Here is a 22,788-nt window from a genome sequence, read left to right as displayed (position 1 = left end):
TGATGCAATCTATGCAAAATCTAGGATAATTTCTTCTAACTCACACTCAAGTTCTTTTTAGTGTTTTCCTTGGGATAAGTAGTGCTAATCATCCCACAGCCGCTTCTTGGATCACTCCTCCCTTTTTCTGCTCTCATTGCAGAATAACAAACAGTGCATGTCTCAGCACATCAGGTTTTTTTTGGGGGGGGTTTCATTGGGCTGGGAGGACCTTGCACCCACACCAAGAGCCCCCGCTCCCCTACCACCTTCCTCAGGCACCATGCCCTGCCCGCAGGCTGAGTGCCCGTCAGCAGCGTTCTGAGCTTTACCCTGGCTTTCTAACAGGGAAGTGCCCCAGCATCATGTGGTCTGGGCATCTCTGCCCACCTGTCAGCCCCTTGAAAAGAGGGTGTGGGTTGCACAGGTGCCATGGCATCATCCTCCGTGCTGCAGGCTGGCACCAGCAGCTGGCTCCCTTCCTGGGGGACAGTCCCCCTACCACAGCTTTTCTCAGGCGGTAAATAAAGCAGCACCTGAGCCAAATGAGAGCTTACAGGATTGCTTCCACTTGCTGCCTGGCAGGAGCAATCACTCAAAGTGATGCTTCCAGGAGAAGTTGCCCACAGCCCAAGCACTGCTTCAAGTATCACCCAAGTCACTTAGCCTATGTTGTTCCCAAGGCCAGGTGAGCCAGGGTGGCAAAGGGGGAGCCTGTCCACAGCCCTCCCTGCAGCAGTCATGGCCGGCCAGCCCTGCGGAGAGAGCCCCTGAGTAGCAGTGGCTCTGTAGTGTTGCAGCACTCTCCAAACTATCAAGCTGCAACAAGGTCTTTTTACCATCTCATACCAACATACTCTTCATACAGTTCCTCTGCTGTCTTCTCCTTGTCCCTCCTCACCCAGGGCATGTGCTCTCTCTTCTCTTGCTCTCTCTTCTTCCTCGGCTGCTCTCTCTTCATTGGCTCTCACCCACTTACCAGAACCAGCCACAGCTGCACCTTATCTACATCAGCCAACCCACCCCCCTGAAGCCAGCCCACAGCTGTATATTATCAATGATAATTAACCCAGCTTCATTCCTCTACACTGCAGCAGCCAGCCATGAGGTGTCTTGTTAGCAAAAATGTCCAGTCCCAGCCTTGGATGAGGGAACAACCACCCCAGAGCCAGCCCTCTGTGATGCTCTGAAGGGTTAGAAAGAGGCTCAATTTCTTACACCAGCAGAAGATCTGGTGGTGGAGTTGGGGGGGGCAGAGATATGTGGGGTTGTCTGCAAGCACCTAAGTCATTTAGATGGAGTCTGAAATGCCCCAGCAATCACTGTGGAAGTCTTTTCTACCCTTTTACTCCATGGAGCCAGGGCTGCAGATCCTGTTCTGTCCTGGCTGAATAAATGTAGGAGACAGGTTCACACCCCTGAATGATGGTCTTGCTGGTTAGCAAACCCACAAGAGAGGACAGGCACCTTGCTTGAGGATAACTCCTGTGACAGCTCTTCCTAAGGGACACACTCGCTTCTCTGCTCAGGCAGTCTGAGCTGTGCCTTTCACATCTCTTCCCTGTAGCCAAGAGACACAAGCAATGCTGACAACACCTGAGGGCTTCAAAGCATCTTCTGTAGGTTACATGGGTATTTTGCAGAAGCTAAGAGGATGTGGTGTCTGCCTTCCTTAATGATCCAGGACTCCGGTCTTCATTATCTTGGACCACTGTTTCTTCCAGTTCCATGCTGGGAGGTAACATAGGTGGGTAAAGCAAGCAAGGCAGCAGAGCTCCAAACCCATGCCAGGGCTGCAGGTCTGTAACCCAGCTCCACCACCCGTACAGGCTGGGGGCACAGGATGATGTTTGGCACTGAGAATGGTGGGCAGAGGTTAGAGAGAAAGGGATTTGTCATCCCACAGCAGAATTCCCACTTCTCATGCCAGCAGTGCAAGTTAAGCAAAAGACAACTGGAAACACAGTTCTTTACTTTTCAGAAAATGAGTGTCCTGGTGCAAGTTTGAACAGGAAACAAAAAGCTACGTGTGCTCCAGCTACCATTTGTATTTGCACACAAAGCACATTTTTTCCTTCATACAACACAAGTATAAAAAAACCTGATCTAGTTTCCAAAAAACACTTCTCTAGAGAAATTAATGATGGTAAGTCAGGCTTATCATAGTCCTTCTGAAGGGTCAGAGTTAGGGGGCCTTCCTGGAACTGACCTGGTATACAGAGGTACACATCAAACCAGATCTCAGGCTTGAGTTAACTACAGTTAGTCAAAATTTCTGGGCACCCTCAGTACAGGCCTATTTAAGGAACCTAAATATAGATTTTCAGAGCCTTAGAAACTTGTGCTTTCAATATTCTGCTCCAATGTCTGTGGCAAAGCTGCCTTTATTAGACACAATGCTTAAGAGCCAAGAGAGGCTGTCAGCTACATCCTATAGTGACCGAACACAAAGTACATGAGTTAATTATAATGCAGGCACACTGGAGAGAGGAACCATCTAACACTACAGTGCTTAGCAGCCAACTTTGCCTAAGCTTGTAGGACTTTTCATGGGCTGAGTGCAGCATTTGCACTCGGGAAACAATTTACCCCATGATGTGATTGCTCTTACTTGAATTCCAGGAGCTCTAGAAAATCGCACGTCACCTGTAGCCATGGCACCTTTCATCCATTCCCATGTGGCTTTCCTGGATCGACTCAGAAGCTGGAGAAGCCAATGACATGAACTGCAACCCTATATCAAAGACGGGTCGGTTAACTCAGCCTGGAAGCCAACACAGGAAAGACCATGCCGCTTCTGAGGCTGTCCTAGTTTTTGTGAGATGATTTTCCCCATCATCAGTGAAACAAGCGGTTGGCTCAGCAACAACTGTAGTTGATTTAGGTGCTCTATTCAGAGCCTTGTCCAGCACTGATCGGCATCATGCCTTGCCCATAATAGCCTTGCTCTTTTGCTAGTGAGTAACCAAGTGTCCATTTGCAAGCATCAGAGACTGCCCAACATGGATTTTGCTAGTACAGAGAAATCCTGGATCCTGGAGACGCAGGCTCCTAGGAAATGAAGAAGCAAGCAGAGACACTGAACTGCAAAGATCCTGGAAACTGTCTACGAAATTAAGTTGACAATGTTTAGGAGATATTTGGAGTGCTTGTTGCAGGTAATAGAGCATCCCAGTGTACCTAGTACAAAGCCCAGTGGATAGTAAACCAAAGCACTTTGATTGGGAACCAAGGCAAGGAGGTGAGCAAACTCTGAATATGTTTATTTGGGCTTCTCCTTTTCAGCATGTGTTGAGAAGTTTGACACTAAAAATTTTCAGGTCCCAAGGAAAATGAACTGTGTGTACATTTTCCCAGGAAAGAGGCAGATTCTGGAATGTCTGAAGAGAGTGACTGCAGCTATGCTTGTGGGATTTTTTCTGCACTGATGAGATGCTCTGAACACTGTTACTCTCAAGATGAGGAGCCAGTGGGGCTAGGGTCTAGCCAAGGGAGAACTGGGATGCATTCCCCCTCCAGTGCAAAGGCTGAAAGTTACACCATCCAAAGGGAACAGAGCCAGTCCCTGTTGTCTTTCCCAACCATCACATTTTGCTGCCAGCAAACTCTGAAGATGGATGAGAGCAGGGCAAAACCAGATTCCTGATGGGGGGAGAAGAAATCCCTGGACCCAGCCACCAGCAGCACTGACAAGCCCAGAGAAGACTCCAGACCCAGCAGGATGTGAAGGAGCAGATTTGTAGTGTCCCTTTCCTTTAGGGACACCAAAATTATATGCAGGATAGCATTTAACTGGGGCTTTACTGGATCCTCTCTGTCTTTGTTTTTTCTGTCTCACGCATTAATTAACAAGCTGCACCCCATAATTTTATTCATCTTTATGGATCGCTTGTCTTTCATTCCATAACCCTGCATACTTTATGAGCATGTCAGCTTGGGTGGTAGACCCCCATGACCCAAGGGGGAGTCCCCTAATCCTGCTGGCAGAAGGTAATCAGATCTGCAGCCACCTCTCGCCTGTGGTGAGGTGCAGCCAAATGCTCAGACATGTTGCAGGCCAAGCTGATGTGTTTGTTTTGATTTTATTCTAGATGCAGAGAATAAGAGAGGCAGAGTACTAACTTGCTGATAATGCCTTAATTAAATGGACGGTTTGTCCCTACTCACAGGACTGGTGTGAGCACCAGGATGAATCCAAGTGTGAAAACAAGTGGAAACCAGCTCCCTGCGTGCAACCTGCTGCTAGGACAGTGCATTTTCCCTTGGCCACCATCCCTTGTGACAGGTATCTGATAAATACAAAGGTAGCTTCACCCTCTGTGATTATTTACCATTTGCATTCTGAACTCCTTCAGTTCTGATATGCAGACAAGAAGAAACTGCTTTTGGAGGAAACCTGGCTAACAAAGTTTCAAGTGTGGTATATGACTGTTTACATTGTAAAAAATTTCTTTCTTGTATCTAGACAATATTTGGTTAATTTAAGTTCAGTTTGATGTTTGATGTTAAGTTCAGTTTGAGTCCTTGAAAGAAGAGATCTTAGGATATACTAAATCAGTTGTTTCCTGCCATCCACAGTAAGTTCTAGGGTGTTAATACCTTACCCAGCACACTCCAGTACCACAGACCCAGTCTTCATGCACTCCCACCCCTCTCCTTGACTTTTGAGACAATGATTTCCGAAGAGATATGAATTCAATGGTAACCATTAGAGATCCTACCCTATGATAACTGATACTTTGCTCCCATTTCATCCAGAACCTGCTGAAATCATGGGAGTTTTATACATGTTTAAAAAAGCTTGGATTACGCCTAGAGAAAATATTTTCACTTGAGTATTTGAAGACATTATCTCATGAAACCTTCTAGAAAGACAACAAGCTTTAATGTGAAATTATTTCCCTGCTAAAGAAATGGCCAAAAATATGTAATAGTAGTTTACTATGAATTCTATGTAATAGCTAATCAGCTTTCGTAAACCAGCACAGCTCCATTAAAAATGAGTACTGATGTAGTTTGCATAGCTATGGATTTGTACCCTTCAGACTTCTTGAGTAATTTCTATAGGAACATTTCAAGAGTCTTAATATATGTGCTTCTATGTGACTTTTTCCAGTGTTTTGAGAGGTTCCACCAGTTATTTAATCTAAGTTAGAACCATGGTTGAGAGTAAATCCAGGGACTCTCAGCACTACCACTTGTTGGATGAAGAAACGAAACATTCAAAGAATACACAAGAAGCACAGTGTATGAACTTTCATTAGACAGCAGTTCTACATGATGTTCTTTAACTGCCAAGTCCTACAGAGTAAACAGATCGCTGCCAAGCTGTTGATAGAGCATTTCATCCATATGCTGACTCATCTTCTGCAAGTTGTATTCATCATTTTTCACTGAAAGCAAATGTCTTATGAACAAACTATGGAAAAATACCAGGCTGAAATTTATCGTCCTGCAGCTCTTTATCTTCTAGCCATCATGGAAATGAGGACGATGGTTAAGACAATGGTTCCAGCAACTCCACCAACTGTCATTCCCAGGATGTTCCCATGGACCTGCCTTGACTGACACCTCTCACCCACAAAGAAGAAGGCTTGTCCTGATGGGCACCTGGGACAACAAAGTACAGATTCACATGGGTCAGGAGTTTTATTCTGCCCTATAGGCCCACCGCAAGGTCCTAACACTCACTATCCAGGATAGGCAGTTCCCATTAGAGGGGTTCATGTCACAACATCCCCACCTTGTTTGGAGGCTATTTACATACCCTGGAAGCACCACAGAATGGGGTTTCTTTTCTTCCCCTTATGCCTGCTAGTAGAAACCGGTCGCTGTGGTCAAGTGTTTTGTTCCTACTGTTCCTTGAAAACCTAGTGGCTTAGACCTCTGAGGTCTGTAGCTCTGAATACTTATTAGCTACATCATTTGGTTCAGAAGAAAATCAAGGCAAGCAGGGAAGCAGTCCATGGTACCTGCAGTTTGCTTTTCCTTTCACATTCACACAGACTCCATCATTCTGGCAAGGGTTTGGGTCACACGGGTCTTGCAGATAAAGGTCTTGAGCGGGCTCCATATCCTGGGCTGCTCTCTTCTGCCTTTCCAGAATGAGGCCTTCCATGAAGGCGGGTTGTTCACGTTCAACAGGAACTTCAGTGTTAACAAGGTGACTTAGATCTTTTAAAAAAAGGAAAGAGAGAAGACATCAGATATTCTTCAGTATTCTTCATACCAGTGTTTCACAGGATGCTTTGTGTACCAGAGGGTACTCGGCTATTTGCTCTTTACAGAGCTCTTGCCATACCACAGCAAGGTCTGCATATTTAAAGCACAAGATAGAAAATAATACTGAAATTACTGTAACTGGTTAGGTAAATCAGTGGTATTCTGTACTTTGAAAATTTATGCCCAGTGTGCCTGTTCTGTTTGAAAATAAACACAAGGGGGGTGGCCTTTGAGTATGTTCAGTGCTTAGAAATGGACATAGCTGCTGGTTAGGGTGCTTAAAAGTGTCTAAGAAGTTAACTTCCAGTAACTCATTGCCATTTAGATTCCTCTGAACTCACTTTAATCAACATCACCCACCTGAAACTAAGACATAGCAACTCTTGTAAAAGTTGATCCCTGTTAGAAGAGAAGATGACTGGGAGACAGGTGGCGATAGTTACTCGAATGTACAAAAAGAGATAGAAAGAATCACCTATTTTTGTAAGGGGAGTCAGGAAGAGGGTCTTTACCATTAAATTCTGCAAAAATAATCAGGTCATCATTTTTCAGGAAGTTCCTCCGTCTCATCTGGCTGTGGGATATGAAGTTAGTCCACCCCCAGGTGACACTTCTATAGCAATTGCATGAGGCATCAAATTTTCCAACAATTGATGGTTTCTCCCATATTACGGTTCTGTTAGTATCTGCAATGAGAATATGAGTGCTGAATAAGAACCACTAAGTTTTGCAGCTGGAAATACGACATGAATTTTTTCTGTATTACGGGGTTAAAGGGGATTTATGCTGTAAAATCAAGTTCAGAGCTGAAATGCCCAAACAAATCACAGAGGACTGACAAATTATGGGTGCCAGCAGATCCTTAGATATGGTCTGCATGGGGACTCTTAGTCTATGTAAGGGCATGAAAATTCCACAACTCCTCTTTCATTGAGGATTAACCAAATGCAAGCTACCTCCTCGTTGTCACCAGCTAAGAGCTCATTCCTGCGTAAGGACACACCCTCATCAGTTTTCAAGTACCTATAGAATTTAGCAGATTTTGTTCATCGCTATGTTTCTGTTAAAGATATTCATACCTCAGGTTTAAAACCTTTTACTGAAAAAGTGTGTGCTAAACTTCCACTGGAAAAAGTGAAGAAGGGTGGAGATTCATTCATCTCTAGTATTTTATTCTGTACCAAACTCAGTACTGTCCCATAGTGCTTATTTCTTTGAATTAACACATTCTTGGGAAATCCTAGGGCTGGATGTGTGACTATGGTGCTACATGCTATATAAACCTGGAGTCAAAAGGTAGTCTCTGTGTGAGAGTTCATAATCTGCAGTCTACACCCCGCCAAGCAAGTCAGGCTTCAAATGCTGTAGACTCATGTTACAGATGTTTTCAGCTATTTTTTTCTTGAATATAGCTACAATGTGAACGCTGTGCATTCAGACCATGTGTGTTCAAGTTAATCAAGCCTCCAAAATGCAGTTCTAACTTAACTTACTGTTGATTTAATAAAAGAATTCAACACCCTGCTGGCATTGCACCACCCTGTGGTGATATTCAGTTATTACAACAGGTAAACCACAGGTAGAATGAGAAATGCCAATTCCTAGGAGAGCTCTTTATTTAGAGTAAAATTCAGATATCCCAGGGATTGTTCATGATAACATCGACCTTCTATGCATCACTTTTCTCATTAGAAGATCTTTCTCAGACAGGAATTCTGAGTCATACACAGGGAAGTGTCCCAAACTGGAAAGTGCAACCAAAGTTGCCCAGCTCTGAGTCCTACACCCAGTCCTCTGATTTGGATTCTTTGGCTCCCATTTTCACCATTCCTCCAGGCAGTCATCACTTACCTGAGATAAATTGATTGTTGCTTGTGGTGAAGCTTTTGCTAGAGGACATCCTTTTCAAGACGTCAGGGTCCTGGTCCAGCACAGTGAGTACAGCTTGGCGGTTCAGAGCTGGCCACTCCAGAACACCATCGTTCTCTCCACTGCACAGGTGAAAGGCAATGCGAGTGTAGCCGCTGATCCTGGAGTGGGGATACAAACTCACACCAAAACCGTAACCCTCAGGGCTATAAAACCGGGGGCTTTGAATAACATCACTGGATGCGTTTTGGAGGATTTGGCTGAAATTCCGAATGACCCACACAGCTGTGGGACAGGGGGTCTCTGTCAGCGTGACATCGTCGATAGCAATCCCACCAGCTGAAGAGCTGGGGTCACCCTTTAGTCCTTGGAAGAGATAACGGAACTTCCTCTGGGCGTTGAGGGTCACATGGGCAATTTTCCAGTCAGAGTCATTATCCGCTTTGGTAAAAGGAAAGCAAAACATTGCCATCAGCATGGGACCTGACATTGTGAAGCAGCTTATTCCTAGCCCTCCATTCCAGCTGCATTTTTAGACAACTAGACCTCTCCCAGAGTCCTGAATACCAAACAACTTAAGTTAGTAGTGTGTTTATAATACACTAACATTGCCTTATCAACTAAACACTTTGGACACGTTCTGTTAGGAACTCCTCACTCATTAGTAGATGACAGTCTCTCGTATAAAAGGCAGCGGGCTATAAAGGCCGAGACACAGCAAGTGGACGGGAGTGAGTGACCTGTTGGAATTAATGGCTGCTGCCACTTTTCCAGGGACTTACCCTTCCCCGCAAGCTGCTGCAGCTTGATACAGACACGTCATCACAGGTCTTGAGTTTTGACAACATAAACACATAGTGCCACAGTAGCTGAATTTGTCCAGTTTAGCAGAATCAGCCAAAGTTGGAACTCAGTTCACATTTCCAAAATGACATATGGTTTTATATTTCCAGCCATATAAAAATCAGGCTGGGATTCTTACTGACTGCAGATGAGCACAGATATTTACACCTGACCAGCTCACCGTTAGATCATATAACAGCAGGTGGAGATCTAGTTAACTGATCTCCAGCACAGTTTGGTCCCTCTAAGTCACTGGGTGTATCATTAGGAACATTGTGACTTCTGCTGTGGAGCACCTAAATTGCATTCTTACAGCCTCCAGGTCCGCTAATAGATGCCCTCACATAATACCAAAATCCTTAGCCAGATTACAAAATATTCTGGTACCTTCCGGAAAATCTTTTGATTTCTGAGGCAATCCACTGCATTTACAGACTCAGTAAGACAACTTTCCACCCCCACCCCCCGTAGTATTCTATATGTAACTCACATTTCCAGAATTACCTCGAAAGGTTTGAATTTTCCTCATTTTACGAACATTTCCAGTGCCGTCATCTTCTTTGAGCCAGATGACCAGCTTGTCAGAAAGGCTTCCTGTGATCTTATAGAAGAACTGGAGGCACTGCTGAGTTCTCTTTGGATAAAGGATTCGGGACTCTAGGACTGCCACCTCATCTGCCTTGCCAGAGCTGGTGCTGAAGTACATGAAAAAGCCAGCGTCTGTGAAGGAAGTGTGGAGTGTCACTGTCTCTTTCCAGATTTCCTGCTAGCTGCATGCTGTCAATTTGTCATTTCAACTCCACTCTTCTAGCAGGCATAAGTGTAGTACTTACATAAATAGTACAAGAAATGGTATATGATAACCAGCCAAGCCAGACCAGGATAAGGAAAGGACTAGTAGCTTAGCATATATATGGAACTCATCGCTGGCAGCTTATGTCAATTTTGCATTACCGAATCACAGAATGACAGAACGGTCATGTTGGAAGGGACCTCCCGAGATCATGTAGTCCAACTCTCTGCTAAAGCAGATTCACCAAGAGCAGGTTACACAGAGCCAGAGCCAGGCTGCTAGCTCCTCTCTAAAAGTTAGGCTGTACTTTCCCTCCTTCAGTTTAGCCAGTAAGAAGTCAAAAACCCAAGACGTGAATCTATTTGGGCAAAATATGATCCATCTGTGTTAAAAACCTAAAATTTGTCCCCACTCAAGATGACTGCAGAACCAGTTCTTCAAAAATGTCTAAAGTCCTGGTGGAGTCAATGACTCTTTGAAGGTTTCCAAAAGGAGATGCACTCCTTACTCACGCAATTCATATAGACACTCTGGAGGTCCTCAGAGGCACCTACCCCTCTCCATTAACTCTTCAGATAATGTCAATATTTATTTTGTACTTAGTCACTAGATGCTAAAGCATAAGTGTAAGTGAAGTGCTTGCTTCAGACAGATTGGGTTTTACCTAATAATCTCAAACAACTCAGATGAACCATTTTTCAGTGACAATTGAACTGTAACAGGAAAAAAAAAGGAGAGGAAATAATGTAAAAAGTCAGATGAGGGTTAGGAGCAGTACTTCTAGAAGCTGTCAAGTGGTTTTCTTGAGTTATAGAATCATAGAAGCACAGAATCTTTTAGATTGGAAAGACCTTTAAGATCACCAAGTCCAACCATTGACGCAGCACTGCCAAGTCCACCACTAAACCATGTCCCTAAGTGCCACGTCTACACGTCTTTTAAATACCTTCAGGGAGGGTGACTCAACCGCTTCCACAGGCAGCCTGTTCCAGCGCTTGACAACTGTTTCAGCGCAGAAATCTTTCCTGATATCCAAAGTAAACCTCCCCTGACACAACTTGAGGACATTTCCTCTTGTCCTGTCACTTGTTATCTGGGAGAAAAGACCAACCCCCCACCTGCCTACAGCCTCCTGTCAGGCAGCTGTAGAGAGCGATCAGGTGCCCCCTGAGCCTCCTCTTCCCCAGGCTGAACCCCCCCAGGTCCCTCAGCCGCTCCTCATCAGCCCTGTGCCCCAGCCCCTGCCCCAGCCCCCTGCCCAGCTCTGGACACGCTCCAGCCCCTCCACGTCCCCCTGCAGTGAGGGGCCCAAAGCTGAACACAGGGGTCCAGGGGCGGCCTCACCGGTGCCCAGCGCAGGGGGACGGGCACTGCCCTGCTCCTGATGGCCACACTCTTTCACATACCAGCCAGGATGCTGATGGCCACCTGGGCCACCTGGGCACACAGCTGGCTCATGCCCAGCCGGCTGCTGACCAGCACCCCCAGGCCCTTTCCCACCAGGCACCTTCCCAGCCCCCTGCCCCCAGCCTGTAGCGCTGCCTGGGGTTGCTGTGACCCAGGGGCAGGACCTGAGACTCATATTGCATTCTTGTACCTGATCGACAAGTACCAGTGTAGTAAGAGGTTGCAGGAGGGTCACACAAGGGTAATAATTTGCTCCCAAGTGCAGCAAGTCAAAGTTTTCCTTTATCAAAGAGTAACAAAGCACAAGTGAATGTGTTTTAGGCTAGGATCCCTTCACACTGTACTTAGGTAAAATTTACCACAAAAGTAACTTGTTTTTTGGAAGTCTGTAGTAGTTTGCCATGTCTAAATAATGACAAACCAGGGCCTTGCTTTTCAGAGCTGCCTGTTGGGATTGAATCTTTATTTTCACCTGTAAGCTAGCACCCTGCAACTGTGACCGGGGTTGGCCCTACCCTTTTTTGAGGTTTTTGTCCTTTGAAAAATGGTGAAATTACCATGCGAAAAAGAAAATTATCCCTAAACTATCATAACATACTTTGCAATTTTCTTCTACCTCCAGAAGCAGCATTCCTCAAGCTTATCATTTGCTTTGCAAACACAACGTTTATGAGTGTCTGTGAGTGCTGTTTCATTCTTATCATGGGGTAACAAAACTCTTACTCAGACTTTGGAAGTTGCCATAAATCCTTTCCCAGGTTGTATTTAAAAGGCCTTTAGCTGAAACTGTTCTTTGTCCCTTTTTATCTTGCTGCTGTGGACAACATTCCATTACATTGAAAAAAGTTAATGAAAGCACAAGTGCAACCATAAACTCACACTTGCAGGGTCAAGACACATAAAATGAAAAAGGGCTTTTTGCTTAACTAGAAACACTACAACTCGGATGTCTGCTGGGTAGCATCTTAAATACAGTCATTTAATTCTGTGTTTTCGGAGTAGCCAAGGATGGGTTTTCTTGATGGTTGACTACAATGACAGGTTCAGAAAAGGTTTTAAAGACACTGTATTTAAAAAACACAGACCAGTACAGATGTGCACAAGGGACCATTACTCCGGCTAACCTCTTTCCCATAGGAAAGTGTTCTGTGACTTTGCTATTACCTCTACAGCGCCCAGAAAGCGTGTGGTCATCCTGCCCTGTAGCACCACTCTGTTGATGGATCCAGTCTAGATCATCTCTGGCTCCCTGAATCATGCCACAGATATTGTCAAACTCGAAAGAACATTGGTCCAAAAAAGTGTGAGTTGAAGCTGGAAAAAAACCACACACATGGTTACCACCAATATAGTATCCATTAAAATTTCTGCTCTGATTTTTTTGGGGGGGCTGTTCTTTACATTAGTATAGACATCATGTAGAGAAGACAACTCACAGAAGATGTGAGCCCAAAGACTCAAAAGAGGACTTTTGATTTTGATCAAAAAGAGGGCAAATATTTTGATCAAAAAATATTTGATTCCTGGAGGGATTCCCTGCATAAAGACAACATTTGCAGAAGGCTGACAAACTCCGATGCAGCAGCTGAACCACAGGGACTGATGGTGGCCCTTTGTTACTGCTCATAAGGCATAGAGAGACAAGTCACTTTGTGAACAGTGGTGGTGGTGTATTTAACTGCTCCTCAGCTGGAGGTTATTGTTCCTTATGGCTCATCTGCTTGATGAGCATGAGCATTGTCCTTCCACTTCAAGCAAAGTCCACCCAAGTTACCTTAGGCTGGTTTAGCTGAGTTTATCTACAAGCTGATGCTTCTGTTGACAGATACATGGGGACAACAACATCTTGCTAACAGTCATATGTGGTGATAATATCTTCAATCAGCTTAACAACCAAGTAGATGGTGTCAAATTCTAGATTTAGCCAATCTCAGGTGCAAAATAATCTAATTCAGACCAAATGTCAAAGAGGACAAAGTACAGTTGTATTCACCTCACAAAAGCACACACACCAGCAGAACACAACCTCATGTCTGAACCCCTAGGAGCAACAATGAAGAAAATATATGAATGGATTGACTTTCATTGACTAATTGGACTTTTACAAAAGTAACGACAGTAAGCAGGGCCAGAGAGGGATGAGGAGGGAATAGAAAATCTGGGTCTTTTCACCACATGTCCTCTCCCATACCTCCTCAGGAGCACCTGAGAAGAATTTTCGTGGTTTTAGAGCCGTAAGAGAGGCGAACCAGCCAGGTTTAAGTATAAACAAAGAAAGTTGGCCATGGTTAAGTTATGACTTACTGCAGTTATACATGCGATTCAGTCTTTCCAGGTCAATAGCGCTCAAGTCCAGACGTTGTCCAATTATATCATCAAATTCTGGTATCTTTGCTGTGATTGTGGGGATGCTTTCATTTTTGTTGAATGAAAAAGGTTCATAGTGCATCAGTGACTCATAATCATAGGGGGTGTTCAGATCAGTGATGTAGCTGTCATCGTACTTCAGAAAATTGTGCTCTTTGCCTGGTGAAGGAACAGAAAAATTAATTTTCAGAGAAAATGGTAAAGGAAATGCCTTTGGCATGGTCACTTGGATGCAGTTTTCCAAGGTGGAATTGATACACATGAAAAAAATTACAATAAAATATTCAAATCTAGCAAGATTTTCTAATTAAGTCATTTGGACAGCAAAGCAGTGTCTTTAGATTGCAGCATGTGCCTTCAGTAAGTTCAAAATCAAATATCAATGAGATGTAAAGAATGGGATATATAGGAGGTCAAATCAGATGGTCTAATAGTAAGCATCCTGAGGGATTAAATTTAAGGATTAATGTACTCCATTCCAGAGGCTGTGAACACTGATGCAAACATTTCCCAGGATATTAGATCATATATGGACAAGGAGAAGCCCTAAAGCCCTCCACTTATTAAGGGGACAGGTATGACAGTCCTGGAGTGCCTCCAGGTTCTGCTCTTTGAAGCAAAGAATATATTAGCAATTCCGGGGAAAAAAAAAAAAAAGAAAACAAATATTTTTTGCCCTAGATTGCCAATACAACTATGATGTTGAAATATCTTTTGGAAACATGTTTATTATGGTTTCTTGGTGAAATAATTTGTCCTTAGAGTAAGTTTTTCATTATGAAGATTTCTGCTAGGGCAAAGAGAAGGAGCCATTTCATGTAATTTAGTATGGAAGTAAAGAGAGATTGCCAGCATTTCCAACTACAAATCATATTTTCAGAATATTTAGCATTCTTTCACCAAGAAGAAACAGCACATAACTGCACTGGTGGATAATTACAGCTTCTCTGTGCAAAGGCTGCCCTTCCCTTCTGCAGGTCCACTCTGGGCACAAAGGTCTTCAGTCCAAGGCCTGAGATTGTATAAGAGCTTGGGACTGATTTTTTTACAGATAATTGAATTGCACCTTTTATCAAAAAGGGTGAGAATCTTGCTAACCAAGTGCTATCACTTTTTATAGCTGGGGAAAAAATCTTGGTAGGACACAGGTATGTGTAATGGTGCTGGCTTTTAAGATTGTGACCAGGTAAAGGGTAACTTCTTGGTGTTTTTAGAAGAAATAAACCATACAGCAAAGTGGCAATTGCATTAAGCTGTCTTGTGTGTTTTCTCTGAAGTCTAGTAAGATTATTAGCTTTTCTGTCAATAGCAACGTGAATAGGGGATCTCTTCTTTTGCCAGCCAGCTATCTGCATTGCAGTTTATGAAAATGCGTTATGGCAAAATCTGCTACGATGCTATTAAATTTGGGGTTGCAGATCACTAATGCAGGAACAGATGCTCACAAACACACACACAGAGCATTGTCACATCAGCCTTATTTCCCTTTAGAGAGGCAAACATCTTTCAAATGGCTTCAGCAGAAGTTTTCTACCTAATGAATTTGCCTAACTGGAAAATGTGATTTTTTAATATGGATAGAAACCTACAGGATATAGGAATTGACTGCAGTGACATCAGGCCAGCACCAGGACTCATTCAGAACAGTGTCACACTGAAGTCCATCATCTGTATCACTTCTCTGGTGTTACAGATTTGTGGCTACTGAATAGATCACAGATAAGTTGAGAGGATTAATTGATAATTTTGGAGGGGAAAAAAACCAAGAAAGAATGCATGAAGAACTGGCACTGGTTTTTTGAGCTTTCCCATACCTCTGTATATCATGGAGCTCACAATAGTGTTTTATAATATACTGTAAGACTTGCTTTGGAGGTGGCTAGTGGCAGTGCACAGAAAAAAGGGGCCCAAAAGTCAGTCTAGATACTACTATCATCACCATCTTCATCACCATGATTCAAAGTAAGATCAAGTTAGTAATAAGGTGAATTGGGTTTAGTGCTGCTCCTAGCAATAAAAACAATGGTTTTCAAAACCAAAATCCTCATCCCATGTGCTGTTCAGCCACGCCAAAAGACACTGCAAATTACAGGGTAGAGGCAAGCAGTAGCGCACAAAGCCATTCAACCTGGAGCAATTCAAAATAATCAGATACTGCTTTTAGAGGTCAGCAGAAATTGCTTGTACCAGCAGTTCTTATCTATCCAAAAGAGAACACAGTATTCCCTAAATCTTGTTGCTTTCTGATGACTATTCTTCATGTATTTATTTTTCATGTATTTTTCACTTATTTGCAACGATGCTGTGTGCATAACCCTGAAGACTGAAGTGATCGCTTTGTCCACACAAAGCGTAAGCAATTTCTCTGCGTTGGCACCATCACCATCATTGCAAAGCTCCACTACTGGGAACAGGAGGTTATGTCTGGTGTCTTTGCTAGCGTGCCTTCCAGAACTTGTTATAGGCTCCCATTCATTCTTTTTCAAATAAGCAATCGTTAAGGAGTAAAGAACCAGACCTCACAGGAGACAGCAAGAGAAACTGCCTAGGGACCACAGGGGCTGCAGAGACTTTGGTGAAACTCATAAAGCCACTGAATCTGATGATATTAAACCTGAAGACAAGAACCTGCAGAGACACACTGGGCAGAAGTGCAGGACAGAGACCTATTCTATGTGTCCCATCTGATAGTCACTTTGAGGGTCCTTCATGTACGAAGTAAATCTTTCTGGTTTCAGGGAAGCCTGAATCTCTGTGTATAAAAACCTTTCAGATTTTGAGAAGACCTTTGATTAAAGAAGAGCCACCTTAAAGGTCACCATCCCAGTAAGTTTACAATTTGCATTATGCAGCGAGAGAAAAGACTTATAGAGAGGAGAACTGATTGGTTCAAAATCGGAGAGCAGACCAGTCCTGGAGCCAAGGGGAGATAAAGCCCTCTGACTTCCAAGCAGGGCTTCTCTCTTCTGGCCTTAGACAGTGTCTGGTCTTTGACCAGAGAAGATGTATCACAATCCTGCTACATCTATGGATTGGTTTACAGTGGTCTCAGGTGTGGCGCACTGTTTCTAAAATCATATCTTTAAGAAAATCTTAAAATCTAGATGGGAAAATAAGATACTGATGAATTTGCCCTATACAAAATCTGACTTGAAGGTCAAACCTACCTGTAATAATTTCATCCCACCAGATTGTGACATAGTCATCCCGGTCCATCCTCGACTGCTCATGGTAAAACCCCAGAGCATGCAGGAGTTCATGTTCCACAATTGCTCTGTAGTCACACCGTGCCCCAATAGAGAGGTTCTGCCCAGTCTGCAGGTCCCCCACCTGGGACCAACACCTGAGAGAGAGATCTTACTGTCCGTTAAGTAGTTTTCTTCTCTGCATTGACATTTTGAGTCTGCTCACTGAATTTTAAGTAATATTAAAAATGGTTTAAATGTAAAAGGAGTCACATAAATCATAACTTGGATGCTGACCGGATGCCTTGATACTCTACAGATAGTCTGCTCTGAAAACAGACTAAGCCCCAATGACATATTCACTGCCACTTGCATGAGGCCAGCATTTTACCTACCCTCTGTCAGACAAGCTCTCCCCTGATTTTTGAGATCCACCAAAGTTTAGCCTTATATCAGCTGCCATTTTGCCAAGAAACATGCGAAGAAACATAACACATACATAAAAACAGAAGAGTCATCAAGACAGGCTGAGCTTTTTTGCAGACACTTGGGCTAGAGAAAACATTTAGGAGGACTTAGAATAGCAGCATTTTGTCCTTGTTAACAGCAGCTAGGCAAGGCATTGGCCATAGATGTGAAATTACCTTTTTCTGTGCAGGCCCAGCCCCTCACCCGTGACTCAGCAGAAGCTAATCATGGTTGAGGAGAGAAGGAGCTTCTCAGCCAATTCATTGGGAACTTTTAAGGGCAGCACAAGGGTGATGTGAGAAGCAACTGCCTAAGACAGTCTGCTGGGACCGTATATTCATTTGGACATCACAAAACAGCGTCCAGTTGAGTTTGTTGAAGGAGCTTGGAACACACTAATGTGGGTGCTGAAAACAAAGAGCTTGAGCATATGGTCTTTTGAATAGCTGCTGCCAGGGAGTTTCCAGTTCCAGGCTCTTTAGCAGCAGCTTGTCAAAAAACATCGTGCTTGCAGTCTTGTAAGAGCAGTGTCACAGGACATTACCCAAGGAAGAGCTGAGGGCAGAAATATCAGTGCCTATAGGTGTTTATGCAGTTCTGGGAGAACAAGAAATATCCACAGCTGATAAAGTGAGAATATTTTTGTGCTTTTCTCTATGTTCTTTCAAAACACATTTAGATGTAGGAAATAAAATAACTCTTCCCAGTTCCCCAAAACCTGAATCTCTGAGTATAAAACACTTTCAGATTTAGGAAAACCTTTCATTGAAGAAGAGCCACATCAAAACAATAGCAAAACTACCATAAACTGGGTTTCCACAGCTTTTTTTGACCTGTCTTCCAAAGATTTCAGAGCCTAAATTCTGGCTATTCACATCCTTGATAACTTAAGAGGATGTACATGGAGGTCATTTCACCCAGCAGTGACATGGAAAACAACCCTAGGTAGGAAAGGGGAAGCAGCTGATGAAAACCCAGTCATGCTGGGATTCACCTCAACGAAGGGTAACCACCTAAATAAACCTCAGATGACCATTCCAAGTTCATCGTCTAAATATCCCCTGCAGTCAGCAGAGGGAGGCAGCTGCTTGCAAGCTTTGCCTTTACGAAGGTAAGATGGGTTGCTTTCTCAGTGGCCTCTTTTTCTCTGCTGACAACAAACTTAGACTAAACTTTTACACCTCTGAAGTCAAATGGTATGAGTTCTCCGCTGCTTCTACACAGCGAAACAGAAGTTGATATAACCCTTACCCATCTTCTTTTGTAAAGAATATGTAGGTTCTCTCTCCTCCATAGGGCTTGAAATCAATGCAAGACTTAAGACGGAACATTTCAAACGCTTGGAGAATTACTCCTTTGGCATTCAGATCTGGAAAACATACATCGGGAAAGCACCTTTAACACTGCAGATCATTCACCCTGGATAGGTAAGGTATGCACACATATACGCATGGGACTACATGGGAGAAATGATTGAATTTGATTAAGTTCTGTTTTGTTTTACGACAGTTGTAGAAGAAAAGGGGGGGGGGGGAGGAAGGTTTTGATATAAAGGAGCCATCTATTATTAGTGAATTTTAATGTGAGAGAAACAGTTCTGAAAAAGGCAAATTTTTCATCACAGTGACTCCAGTACAAATAAGGATTGGAAATAAAATTTGAATGAAGTATCTGCATTACCTAGGTTATCACCCAGAATATAAGGAATGGGGAACTTCCATCTGTAAGTCTCATTTCTTAGGGCATTTCGCTGATTTTGCTGAAAAGGGAATGAACAGCTGGTGATACATCTGCTGTAGGGAGATGGGCTGATTTGTACCAAAAACCACAATTAGAACAAGTGATAGGTACGAAGTTTTTAATTACTTACAGACAACAAGATATCACCCTGAAAGAGGTCCAGCCCAGCAGCTGAAAAGTAATTTAATGAAAGATAATGTAAATGAAATATCAAATAGCAAATTTATTTCACCTTAAAAAACATATGGAACCTACTTATGCAATGTTAATGTCCTTGGGCATTTACAGAAAATAAAGGAGGACCAGCCTTTTTACACTGAAATATAGGGACAGGCCTAAAAGTAACAGTAGTTTCTACTCAATATTTGCCGCTCAGCAATGTCTGCATTTTTGGTGGCAGAAATCTGGTGGCCACCATTATCCCTGTCTAGTTTGATAACCTCTTGCTTGCAATCAAGCAGTGGCAACAGTCAGGCAGTGAGACAGTACTCTAGAGAATATGGTTATATTGAGTAATGCATCATGAAGAATCATGTACAGTGCACCATCAAAGGATACATGGAAATTTGCATTACAGAAAATAATAATAATAAAAAAAAAAATAGAGGAAGGCAGTACATGTGTTGTGTCTTTTCCATTTAATTTCCTTGCCATTTATACAGAAGCTCAATAAACATCTAAGCTATTTTCCACACTGTAAAACTTTATAAAAATCATGGAGAGATAGGGGGGAAATGATGGTGGGACTCCAGAGCCTTTCCAAGTGATACAGTGTGTTACTGCCTTAACATCGTGGGTTTGCCCAAACTTCAGAAGTTAAAGGCATCTGCATCCCTTGTTTACATAGGGTTACAGCTCTCTGATGGATTCATGTGTGATAGCCAGAGGAAGCAAATTCAGAGCTCAGTCATATTTTTCTTGCACCATGAACTACCTAACCATTAGCCACCCACATCTTTTTTTCAATATTGAAAATCCAGCATTTTGCTCACAGTTTTTCAGGCCTTATAAGAATTTGGACGTGAACTCACCTAAGTTTATGTGTGGAATATCTTCGATTATTTCACCAGCATCAGCATCTGCTGCTGCAAGACAGACAAAATGTTATGTGTGGCACACAGTAAGAAGAAGAAAATGCTTCAAAACTCAAACCAGGTTGCAGAGCACTTACCAGCTTCACTAGAGAGGTGTGTGACCTGAAAGAGAATAAAATACAACCAGTATAAGGTATGAGATGTCTTTGGAACGAGAGGAGCCTGTGGAAATCAGTTTTCTACTTACAGAGACTGGAGTACCATAAACATGATGTAATAGAAGTGCTAAGCAGAGTGGGAAGATGCTGGAGCCCATTTTTGCAATGGAAAAAGAAGCTGATCCCTCTCATCTCCTGCAATATATAAGACATGTCTCTGACCTTTCCATAAAAGGTCAGCCAACCAGCTTCAAACTTTCCACCTGTGTAACATTATTATAACAGCAAGATTTTCCTCCTAAATGGCACGTGATGGCACTGTTGTTATCAATTACCTAAGTCCACTTTGGAGAAATGTTGCAGAGAGGAATGCGATAACTTCATGTCCCCAGTGCAGCTGGTGAAAGACCCACCCAGACTTTGTGCCAGAAGATCTCAACCCAGCCCAAAGTTGCTGACTCCTTCCACTGTGCTGGTTATCTGTCAGCGTTGTGATCTCCACTGCGCAGGAGGAAAGCCACACGCTTAAGCAGAATTATTCTGGGTTTATAGCACTGCAGGGACATTAGAATTTGGCCCAACACTGTTTTCAATTAATAATTAACATCACATTGTAAAGATTAGAGATAAAAGAGGTATGATTATGAATGCCCCGACAGTGTTTTCCCACAGCTGAGCCCATCCCAGGACTGATGCCCCAGTGCACAGCATGCCACTTTGGCTCCAGAAGCAGTCATGTGTATCAGCAGAGCCTTGACCTTCCAGCTTGATGCCCCTTTCTGTGCTGGTGGGTTTCAGAGATGTCAAAGTCTAGCCCTGCACTTTGCTGTCTTCTTCCTCAGGGGACATGGGTCAGCGACGACACATGGGCTAACTGAGCCAAGGCTCCAGAAAGCTCTAGAACTCCCACGGGCCCTGCATCATACCTGTTATCATCTTGCAAATGTCCTGGAGTGTCTTAGTGCTTTAAACTTACTCAACTGAATCCTGCTCCCTTATTTTACGTCTGAAATTACAAGTGCTGAAGGTGAGTGTGTCCACCTCTCTGTTCAGTAATCAGGTAGGAAGAGGCTGGTGCCACAGACACCACCCCCCACAGCACAATACAGAGGGTCTGGAGTAGGAAGAGGAGTGCTGCGGAGGTGCCTCACACACTGCTTCCCAGCGGTATTGGTGGGACATACCGGACTTCAGTGTGAAGAAGCCTCAAATGAAAGTAGGTTTTGAGTAGGAAATGTGCCCATGGCCAGTGACTACCCTGCCCTAGAAAGCAGTCAGTCCTTCAACCTAGGGAACAGATCCTCCAAACAGACGTAAGTAGGACACTATTTGTATGAGATCACATTGAAGAGGAATAAGTACAGAAATCTTTTCTTTTCTTGAGGAAGGGCCCCAGAGGACTGATCTTCCACCTAGCATATGTGGATCTTCTTCAGCACTTGCGTTTATGGACTATTAATTCGAAAGACAATGATACCTAAGCAGAACAGGACACACTACTAGTAAAGGAGAGTATGTCTCCAGGTACATCATGTGAAGGCAGTTTTCACAGGTGAGCAAAGGGAATCACAGTGCAGCACAAAGGCCATTATTTGCAGTGTGTGTGAGAAAGGAACAAAAAACTGAAGCAGAATCAGAGCAGTTTGAAAACCCCTTGGGGATTTTTAGTGCCTTTAACTTAAAAATTATCCAAGGAACTAAAGAGGATGCCTAAGGGTAAGTAATTCTGTAGGCATAGATAGGAGTTGGCAGAGGACAATGGTCACGCAGCCATCTCATGTTATACTCATGCCATTTAATATATTCATTTAGCACCTTGCCCTATGTATGCATCCCCAAATGCGTCCCATATTCAGTTCACGTGGCAAGGTTTTGGTAGCAGGAGGGCTACAGGGGTGGCTTCCGTGAGAAGATGCCAGAAGTTCCCCCATGTCAGACAGGGCCTGTTTCAGGTGGTTCTAAGACGGACCCACCACTGGCCAAAGCTGAGCCTCTCAGCAACATTAGCAGCACCTCTGTGATCACGTATTTAAGAAAGGGGGAAAATTGCTGCACGGCAGCAGCTGGAGAAAGGAGTGAGAAAACATGAGAGCCGCAGCCCTGCAGCCCCCAGGCCAGGGCAGGGGGAGGCCGGGGGGCTCCAGGCCCCGCAGCAGCGGCTCCCCCCAGCCCGCGGCGCAGCCCCCGGCGGGGCAGGCTGTGCCCCCAGCCCACGGAGCCCCCGGGGGGCAGCTCCCCCCCCGCAGCCCGGCAGAGCCCCACGCCGGGGCAGGGGCACGCGCCCCAAAGCAAGTCCTGAAACCATGGAGAGCCCACGCTGAAGCAGGGTCCTGGCAGGACCTGCAGCGCTGTGGGGTCTGGGCTATGCTGGAGCAGTCTGTTCCTGAAGGACCGCTATGGAAGGGATCCATGCTGGAGCAGTTCATAAAGAACTGCAGCCCGTGGGAAGGACTCACGTTGGAGAAGTTCATGAAGGACTGTCTCCCATGAGTGGGACCCCGCGCTGGAGTAGGGGAAGAGAGCGAGGAGGAAGGAGCAGCAGAGATAATGCGTAAGGAACTGACTGCAACCCCCATACCTTGTCGCCCTGTGCTGCTTGCGGGGAGGAGGTAGAGATGTCAGGAGTGGAGCTGAGCCTGGGAAGAAGGGATGGGCGGGGGAAGGTGTTTTCAGATTTGTTGTCACTTCTCATTATCCTAGTCTGTTTGAAAGGCAATAAATTC

At 44.1% G+C, this 22,788-nt stretch overlaps 1 protein-coding gene across 1 annotated transcript; it reads right to left on the bottom strand.

Moving 5' to 3' along the window:
* Positions 1-194: 194 nt before the first annotated feature.
* Positions 195-22,780, bottom strand: LOC308064581 (meprin A subunit alpha-like). Its single transcript, XM_080389230.1, has 14 exons — positions 22,644-22,780; positions 20,045-20,069; positions 19,905-19,958; positions 19,004-19,044; positions 18,814-18,892; positions 18,385-18,502; positions 16,648-16,823; positions 13,418-13,639; positions 12,278-12,427; positions 9,418-9,633; positions 8,053-8,511; positions 6,714-6,887; positions 5,952-6,153; positions 195-5,589 (listed from the first exon to the last, which is right to left on the bottom strand). Exons 1-14 carry the CDS (start codon positions 22,755-22,757, stop codon positions 5,442-5,444), a joined length of 2,178 nt encoding a protein of 725 aa, XP_080245356.1. The 5' UTR covers positions 22,758-22,780; the 3' UTR covers positions 195-5,441.
* Positions 22,781-22,788: the final 8 nt, after the last annotated feature.

The sequence above is a fragment of the Falco punctatus genome (assembly GCF_963210335.1).
Source record: "Falco punctatus genome assembly, chromosome: 5".
Lineage (NCBI taxonomy): Eukaryota > Metazoa > Chordata > Aves > Falconiformes > Falconidae > Falco > Falco punctatus.
The sequence above is the reverse complement of the archived record's forward strand: the minus strand, read 5'-3'. Positions and strand labels throughout refer to the sequence as shown.

Excerpts from the sequence above, each read along its gene's own strand:
- LOC308064581 (XM_080389230.1), bottom strand. The coding sequence starts at position 22,757 with ATGAGAAGTGACAACAAATCTGAAAACACCTTCCCCCGCCCATCCCTT. Across the intron at positions 18,503-18,813 it reads TATTCTGGGTGATAACCTAG|ATCTGAATGCCAAAGGAGTA; the intron begins GTAATGCAGATA and ends TATGTTTTCCAG. Across the intron at positions 12,428-13,417 it reads GAATCGCATGTATAACTGCA|CTTCAACTCACACTTTTTTG; the intron begins GTAAGTCATAAC and ends GTTTTTTTCCAG.